This window comes from Zerene cesonia, chromosome 20 (genome assembly GCF_012273895.1).
Source record: "Zerene cesonia ecotype Mississippi chromosome 20, Zerene_cesonia_1.1, whole genome shotgun sequence".
Classification (NCBI taxonomy): domain Eukaryota; kingdom Metazoa; phylum Arthropoda; class Insecta; order Lepidoptera; family Pieridae; genus Zerene; species Zerene cesonia.
Genome location: NC_052121.1, coordinates 7,905,814 through 7,915,551, shown reverse-complemented (window position 1 = coordinate 7,915,551; position 9,738 = coordinate 7,905,814). Strand labels below are relative to the sequence as shown.

At 30.9% G+C, this 9,738-nt stretch overlaps 1 protein-coding gene across 1 annotated transcript in view; it reads left to right on the top strand.

The window, feature by feature from the left end:
- Positions 1-4,374, top strand: part of LOC119835035 (fringe glycosyltransferase) — a 17,572-nt gene extending 13,198 nt beyond the window's left edge. The window contains exons 4-8 of the mRNA XM_038359627.1: positions 1,560-1,707; positions 2,224-2,309; positions 2,720-2,790; positions 3,127-3,304; positions 3,973-4,374. Coding sequence (XP_038215555.1) covers positions 1,560-1,707; positions 2,224-2,309; positions 2,720-2,790; positions 3,127-3,304; positions 3,973-4,027 — 538 coding nt within the window. The 3' untranslated portion in view covers positions 4,028-4,374. The remainder of the gene's footprint in view (positions 1-1,559; positions 1,708-2,223; positions 2,310-2,719; positions 2,791-3,126; positions 3,305-3,972) is intronic.
- The last annotated feature ends 5,364 nt before the right edge of the window (positions 4,375-9,738 follow it).

Sequence of the window (9,738 nt, the reverse complement as noted above, 5' to 3'; positions counted from 1 at the left end):
GTGTTGGATCTGTGTCCCCACGTAAGCCTTCCAAAAGACCGGGTGCTTTCCTTCTGGAGGTACCCGAGTATTATGGAGGATAATAATAAACGGGTACGTTTTCCGCAACTCGACGACTAGCGCCTATTTTGCGTGAAAAGGAAATAATATTAATATTAGTAGGATACATAATAAGTGATCCAGATATAGTTTGGAATTAACGAAATGTCATAGTTATATTTACATTTACATTTTGTCAAAACGTTAGAGCTTTACGTTTTAGCTTTAGGTCCACGGTTATAGTGTTGTGGTTGACGTCATTCACATAATATATGTTTTATTAAACGATATATTAAGAAGATAATATCGGTGATCATCCTTTTTCTAACATGCTGCGACTTCCTTTTCTCAAGACTCTTGCTTTTGATATGATCACACCTCATTTTATAATTATATGAAACTTATAAAATAAATTAAATTGAATAAAGAAGATTTCATAAAAAATATCTGTTGATTGAATGAATTAACTAAATGATGTGATATTTTGCTATATCTATAATTTTACTTCATTTTTTTTCCGTTTAAGTATAACATCTATACATAGAAGCATCCACTGATTACAATATATTCGAAGTGTCGCAAAAGCCAAGAGTAAACTCAAATTAATAAATACATTGCAACATTCTCTCTCAAGAAGGATTAATGTCCATCGAAACCTTTATGGTCAAGAGCTGACATATAACCGTGGCAAAGATATCACGATTCCTCGAATAAATATAGCAACTGCAATGCAGTGCATCTGGCACACAAATAACAAAAACAAATCGTACCCGTTTATTCCGCAATTATTTCGAGCATACCATAAAACAGTCCAATCATAATCTTACCAAGCATACCGACGAAATATCAACGATAAAATTATTAATATTTCATACAAGCCATAAATTATAAAAGGTAAAACGACTACCGAAAGAAACGCAGATGCGTTTTCGCAAATAAACCTGATATTCAGTTATTCGAACCATATTATGAGTTGGCCATTTGTCGTACTCCGTAGCAATCTGCGATATATGTGGTCTTGTCTCTTGGATTGCGCAGGCTACTGTTATTTGCGTCCGCCATAATGTCAGTAAATTATACAGCAATAATTATTGCCACCCGGAGGAAACTGCGGCGTTCAATCAAGTCATTTTCTATACAGCGTCCATAAAATTGGTCTAAAATAAACGTTTTATTGCAGGCGAGTACGTTATTAACCTGTGCACTTGGTCTGTAAATATGGTTTTATTTAACTCGCCCGTGTAAATGGCAATTGAAAAGATTTACCATAAAAGTTGTATTATTCCCATAATCATTGAGCTCACAATAATATAACCGATATTGTTCTAGTAATTGTTACGCGACTATGAACTTAGAACATGAAATATACATAAATTATGCACCATAAAATTCAATGTCCGAATTGGATATCGATTTTAGTGCTATTCAAAGCATGGTCCAAAATGATTTTAATTTCATATATTGTATTCAAGTTAATGAATTCTTTGTGAACGCAATATTAATAAATTTTGTTTTTCCAGATGGTTCTGCCATTTCGATGACGATAATTACGTGAATGTTCCTCGTCTGGTCAATGTGCTGCAATCCTACAATCATCAAGAAGACTGGTACCTAGGAAGAACATCTGTCTATGAGCCAGTCAAGATATATAAGAAACCAACTAATAAGGTACACGATTTGAGTCACATAAAATATGATTAGTTTAGTAAGAAATATTGCGAGATTTCTCTCATTGTATTTTTATTTTCCTGTTAAATGTAGCGAACTCCACAGTACATGGAAACAATCTATATAACTTATTAGTAGAGTAACTTCAGTCTGTTTAAATATGTTATCTGCACTTTAATAGATATAAATATACGATATAAACATAAATACTAGGCACATTTCTTATTTCCGGAAATAAAGTCTACATGTGGTGCGTTTCTTATACATAGTCATTATTGTTATATTTTAATTAGTATGCACAGTTTAGTATTTGAATACGCATAGCAATTAGCTATAAATTATTATTCGTTCATTTGGACAGTCTTATTTGTACAAGATCTAAAGTCCTTTTAGTCTAATAATTGAATCAGATAAAGTATTGAAAGAGGTTTTTAAATTATAGGTACTAAAGAACCTCGTAAGTTGCCTTGAAGGCATAGATTGGACATACGATTATAAATGTATAATTTGTTGCAGCTAATGTTCTCATTTTGGTTCGCCACTGGCGGTGCTGGGTTCTGTATAAGCCGAAGTTTGGCCTTGAAAATGTTGCCTGTGGCAAGGTAAGCTTTGTCATATTTTTAGTTTATTTTTATTTTTTTATGTAACTTAGACCTCTGTTGTTTTGTTAATATTTTGACAACTATTACAATAACTATTTAAAATAATTTAAATGTTTAAAAATGGTTGGCGTCAAATCAATATTAAATATGGATGTACCATTATTGTTCAAGTGTCATTTAAGTGGGTTCAACTGTTATGTTTATGTATTTTAAATACCAGTTTTTATAAAAACACAAAAATAATATTGACACTTATTTACATATATTATACATATTAAGAAGTCCGATTATGTATCACCATTTAAAAGATTACACCGCATAAATAGATAAAATAAATGAAAAGGATAAAGCTCCAAGCAATTAAACAAATCGATAAATTATTCATACTTATCATAATTAATTTATTCTAGTGGAGGAAGATTCATCAGCATCTGCGAAGGTATTCGGTTACCAGACGATGTGTCAATAGGCTTCATTATAGGTAAGTTTGTTTGTTTGTTTACTTGGTTTGTGTTCTGAGCAAATAATTTCCCGCCCGCCTTCGTACTGAACAAATATAATATACATATTAATTATGTGTGCTTGGGTAATCGAATATAGAATAATTTGTATAATCGAAGTATATTGTTGTGTATTCATGTAAAAAGTATAATAACTGATTCAAAGATAATGATAGTATGAAAATAAGATTTTAGGTACCAATCTTTCATATGAATAAAATAAATTGTCTCTTTATTTTCCTGTCTCTCCTTGAACTAAAATGCCGTTCTTTAATTCAAATATAGAATCGTGAGTAAATCAAAATTTCCTTCAACAGAACATCTTATGAAGAAAAACCTCACACTCGTGCCGGAATTCCACTCTCACTTGGAGCAGATGAAGCTTCTACCTCCAGAAACGTTCCGTGATCAGATCTCTTTTAGTTACTCCAAAATAAAGGAAGAATGGAACGTGGTCAATGTTCCAGGCTTCGACACCAGATATGATCCCACTCGGTAAGTTTTATGCGATTAAAAAATATATATGTTTTGGATTTGTATTTTATCATCAACCCATATATTCTGATCCCTCTGCAGAGACACGGGCCTACTAACCACTAGGCCATCTTGTTTTAAAAAGAAGTTGAAAGGAGTCAATGTGTTGGAAACATCGCTTGCATATTTACGATGTTTTTATTACTGAAATAATTATAATGTTATAAATTAAGTCTTTAAAACTAACAAAATAACAATATGCTGGGAATTTAATGCCTCCGAGTCATACCTGTTAATTTATATTCAAAATTTATGTTTAAGTTACAGATTTGTTATTTTCTTACAATTACATTCAACCAGATTCCGCACTTAATAGCAACGATTGTTTGAATCTTATATTTGCCTTGACTTATTTATATTTGCATAAAATAATAACCAGACAAGCGTATACATAAAGCAGTCTCTTAATTATACTTATAGGATATTATTTAATTCACGATATATGACAAATGTAATGAACAATTTTAAGGTTCGATTTAATATAATATTTGATCGTTCGCTCAAATAGTTTGAAGTACCAACGGAAGTATGGTACATTTTCGTCGTGAAATCATATAAATTCTCAATGTATTTGAACTGAAATGTCAACAACGTAGTCGAGAAGCTAAATTCAGTTTTGTTTGTTGCAGGTTCCTGTCGTTACATTGTTTTCTTTTCCCTCATTTTAAGTTTTGCCCGAGGTAGCATCGAGAGTAAGAACTTTATATGAAGTTACAGAATCTGTTGGTTCCCAAGCCACAACATACATTTATTTTCGTTAGAGTTATTTACAAATAGATACTGATAAACATAAGTACCACTAATGGACTATTGCACTAAATAGAATAAAATATCTTCCAATCGTGCAATTCCTATACGCATTTTTCTAGAAATTTTATTGTTTACAAAATTAGCTTGGTTGTGATATGAATTTAAAAATCAAGTATGTTAAAAATCATTGCATTGTATATTCTATTGCGTTTTATTTTAATATGTATTTAATAAATTCTGTGATATTAGATTATGGTGTAAATAATTGTTTTATAACGTGCATATAAATATTTTTTAGATATATTTTATAAAATCGAAGTCAGATATTATGATATTGTTGTAATTTGTTTATTTAATAAACAATATGAAATTTATGTTTCGTTTTATATTTATCCATTTCCCTTGGTCTATTACGAAAACTAATATTTCTTAATTTCATAGAAATCCCAAATAAACGAAGCAAACAAACGAAGCGAACGTAATATTTTTAATAAATTACAAAAATTAATTCTATGATAGTTATATCATACACAATTTATGAAGGACTAAAATGTTACGCATCTGATTTATCAACCTTATTTCGCGATTAATTAAATAAAAACGCCTGTTCGACCTTCTTATTCTAATAAGCTTGGTTCTACTTAAGTATCAACTATACTTTAGACAAATTCTAACTAACATGTTTGTGTATTAGTTTGTCTTTGTTTCACGTCAGAACTGAGCGATTTTATGTTATGGTTTATGTCTCAGGAGATAGTTAAATAGTCACCAGACAGTTTCTTCCACAGTGTAACATCTCTTTCTTATGAGAATTTCCTTTATGCAGTAGAAATTTCGAGCAGAAAGCTAGTCTTCTTTAGAATAAGAAATGGTAAAATTATCGCGATACGCGGAGAAAATAATCTTAATACTTACACGGAATTACGACCCTCTGCGTATACACAGATATCTCAAATAAACAATAGCATTCATAAGCAAACAGATCAAAATTATGAAGCTATTATGTATCACTATCTAATAGATTAATCAAGTTCAGTACATGTATCATCTATTTACCCAGCTGAGATATCTTTGATGTATTACTAGTTACAATGTTAATTATAATATACACAGTTAACGAGAAAGCAATAGACATAAATATCAGTTAACCATATATGAATAACATTGTACCTAAAAATCTTGTAAACATAAAATTGGACTGTATTATATGGAAAATGAGTACCGCAAAATAAACTTGAGTTTATAGGTATAATATAAAATTTATCGATAAAGTAACAGCTATTAAGGACACATGTTTTAATAAGAAGCTACTTAAATACACAATGTGGATAAGGTAAGATTTAAAAAGCGTTTGTTTAAGAATCAAGGTTTAAAAACAGCTTTCATTTCCTTTATTCTACTCCAAATCCACAATCGATTATCTGAAAGCGAATGTCGACTATTAATATCTATCACAGGAATCGATATTAATTCATTATTAGGTCGTACTGAAATCATTAGCATTAAATCGTGTCAGTGCGAACAGCTTGCTTTGATGTGGATTGATGTATTCATGAAACATAACTGTCGTATTTAACTACAAATGCGAATTGCCATATGCCTTCATATCATTTTGACCCATTTTAACGGACAGATTTAACGTTGTACATATATATCTCAATTCTATTTATTTAATATATTTCAAACGGGGAAGTGAATGTTAAACTTGAGCAACAATAACTACCGACAAGGCATCAAAAATCTTCGTCAATGAGCAATGGCTCGCGTTGTCAATGCAATTTGTGATAAGTGAAACCTTATTCTATCTTTATTATGAATAACGACTGCATACTTATATTATAGTACCAATACTTGATTTACTATTAATTAATAATAACATGGTACATGACTTCATTTAATGATTCATAAATCACTCACAAATATGGCTGCTATACATAAATTCACCAACTCATCGTACCTTAAATGCCTAATTAGCTGTAATCTGCTTACCTGATCCCGCGTAAAATCTCTTCAAAAATCATGAATGATTAATTAACCAAATTGACATGGTCCATTCGATCCACGGTGGCGGGTCCGGAAGCTCATCAAACGGTTTTCTAATCGATTATTAAACGCAACGTCATTTCGAGTAATTACCATCCTTTTGGTAGCTATTACAAGGAATTCGTATATCAGAGCGCTCTTTAGTTAGTCAGCTTTACGTTCAAAGGAAGGGTTCGGAACTCCATGGATACAAGGCGGACTTGTCCTGTATGAAACATTCCGGCATATTAAGCCATCACAGTTAAGATAATGCCGTGGATACTTTGAAGCATTATGATATGGTTATGAGGCTTTTATCAGGATCTAGCACACGTTTTAACAAATTACATAGTAGTCGAGTGAGCATTTGATTATACTGTCTGTCGAAGCAATATTAATAAATTTGACTTGACATAATATCTTATAACAGGAATAACGTGTTAATTAAAAAATGCTTTTTGTCCAATTTTGTAGCAGGTAATTGATATTTTGAGGACGAATTCTTAGTTCATTTTTTGTGTTTTTTTTTTTTTTTTAATTGAACAAAACAAGCAGGTCTAAAAAAAAATGACACTAAATATAATTCTTACTACCATATCCCAAGAGTTCCTCGAAACAAAAGCACTTGATCCCATTATTAACCGAAGAAAATTCTATCAGACTAGATTGATTTGCGCTCTGTGTGGCATCATTTAACTCCCATATCATAAAACTTCCATTATCAATTCGAACTGGTTTACCTAATGGTTTCTTTCGTATAAACATAATTAAGCACTCAAAGGGCGCCGATCGATCTTTCGCCCATTAGTTTGGAAATGACACCCAATTATAAAAGGTATATAACTCCATTTGTTCCTACTCTATATCTTTTTTGTTCTCGATTTCCAAATGGTTCGTTTATTCTATTGAATAAAATATGCATTTCTATGTTTTGTTTCTAGATAAATATTTTAATTTAGTTATGCAACCAAAATGGGTTTGGTTGACCTAACCTTCTCTAAGAAGATACATATTTGGTCAAAATTCTTCATATTTTAATACAGCATTTTCCCGCCCTTTCCAATACATTCCTTTATTCCCATCTTCAATCCTATGGCCTTATACCTTCAACTAAAATCGGACAACAAATTTCTAGGCATTATATATATATATATATATATATATGACTATAGAAATGTTCACAGGCCGTGCTAGTCGCTTACCATCAGGCGACCCACCAGTTCGGTTATCCGCTGTGATATAAATAAAATATATTTTACTCCTACATTAATCAAAACGTCTCTATTCTATAATATTTCGAGCAATTTCCAAACGCTGAGTTAATTTAAGCCAAACTTTATACATCGATTATAGGTACGAATATACCCTCCCAAGCGTAATTTTGATAAATTTATAACCGATAATTGACGGCGCAGATTCCATAATTTAAACGTCCCTGAGATATATAATGAATTGCTTCCCTGCCTCGTTCTTTTGTCAACAAAATTATCCTTAGAATTAGAAATTCGAAGAACATAATACAAGATTAAATGAAGCTTTTTATTATAAGTGAAATCCTAACTTCTTTGTCAAACGGAATGAATTATAGATCTTGCTTCCTGGAAATAGAATTTCCTACAGAAAAATGCATTTTGCATTTCATTTAGTAGTAATTTTTCTTTTACACAGATATGGTAATAGTGGATTTTGAGTTTGATCGAAATATTTGATTTTTCTGCTCAATAGGATTATGTTTTTGTCACTTTTGTGTATGACGTGAAATTTAAATGATTATGTATAAAATAAAATTAGTATGCACCCTTTATATGTACATAACATGGAAATATATATAATATATATTATAATAAATACCTTCCTCCATAAATGGAATACCAAAGTTTCAAAAATATTGAGAAATTTTTAAGGAATAGAAAAAATTTCATTATAAAGTATTACAGTGATATAAAACTAAAAATTAAATTTGAAAGAAATTTACGTATCGATATGTTTTATACATTATTTAAAATCCCTGTTAACAGAGATTATTAATTATCTTTTTATAACCAATAACAATTGTTTTAAAAACTGAATTGAGTATTTATGCTTTACAATTATAATTAAATGTAAGAAATCACTCTAAGGCACACTAGCTAAAGAATTACTCTTCATATTATTTATCATTTAAATAAACTGAATTAAATTTCGCCTAACAGCGCAAATTCAAACTCAAACAGTTATTCATTCAACTAGACTTCTTATAGAAGCACTTGAATCGTCATTATATTACACAGATATAACATTTACCACCGGTTCGGAAGGTAGTTTCTACAGAGAAGAGCCGGCAAAAAACTCTGTTGTTGCTCTTTTAAAATAATATAAATTTTACATTTTAATTATACATAATATGTAACATGTACATAATAACAATGATGCCAATAATTAATGTGTATATAAATGTATCTTTTTGTACCGTTCGGCTAATTAGGTATTGATTGATTAATGAGTGATGACATTTTCAAACATATTTCTATAAAAAAGCACAAAGCTTTTTAATGTAATGCGATTCTATATTATATAAAGTAGATAAGTGTGTAGTAGATATAGTCAATCGATGATGTTAATGTATAAATATACAAAACTGTTGATTTACTTTATTTTCGTGCTGTAGACTCTCAACTTCCAATCGAAGTTAACCGCTCCATACCAGCAATCATGTTCCAAAGAAATAAAGATTGACCCCATTTGTGAATATGAGGAATATTAAAAATCGCTCAAGTACGTGTCGGATTCGCGACAAAATGGGTTATCTCTACAAAAAAAATAAAACCAACTCCAAAAAAATTTCTCACCCATCCAGTTTGTGTCTGTGCCAGCCGTTACTTAACCTCGATCTTTCATTATTATAGCAACAGAGATATATAATCTGGGAAAATTTCAACCGTCTAGTTTCTTACTATCGTGGTTCGCGAGAAACAGCCTGGTGATAGACGGATAGATTCCATCTATTGATGGATAGACAGACAGACCGCGAAATCTTAGTCCTATTTTACCCGCTTTTTCCAATTCGAATATCTTATTGTATAATAATTATATTATTTGAAAGAAACCGTTTTTGTAGTGCTCTATTAGTGATTAAACAATTTTCTTGAGAGCCCTCTTGATATTTAGGGAGCCCTAAATATGTAGAATATTAACAAAGATAAGCATATGCAGATAAGTGAACCACACAATGGGCGTAACCTCACGACAGGCGCACCCTCGAACACGTAATACCAGTTATTGTCCGGTGAAGGGAAAGGAACTTGGTACTGTGATTACATTTAGATCTCATTTGTTACGTTGTATGTCAATTTGTATGAGCATTTTACATGCATTTTGCGAAACTTGTGAAACATACTCATTTATAAGATGGTTGCTAATGTAATTGCAGACTAATTTTCTTTGTAATCTGCTATATTTCTTTTTGTAGTGTCTAGATAGGCGGAGGTAGGTAGAATGTTCTTGAAAAACGTTATTTTTTGCATCTGATCATTTTCTATCTTTAAACTAATTCTTATTTGTCTTTTTTAATTAAAATTAAGATCACAAGGAATATTAATAGACTTATATAAAGTGAAGTCCCGTGTCCCCTAGTGGGGTATGGG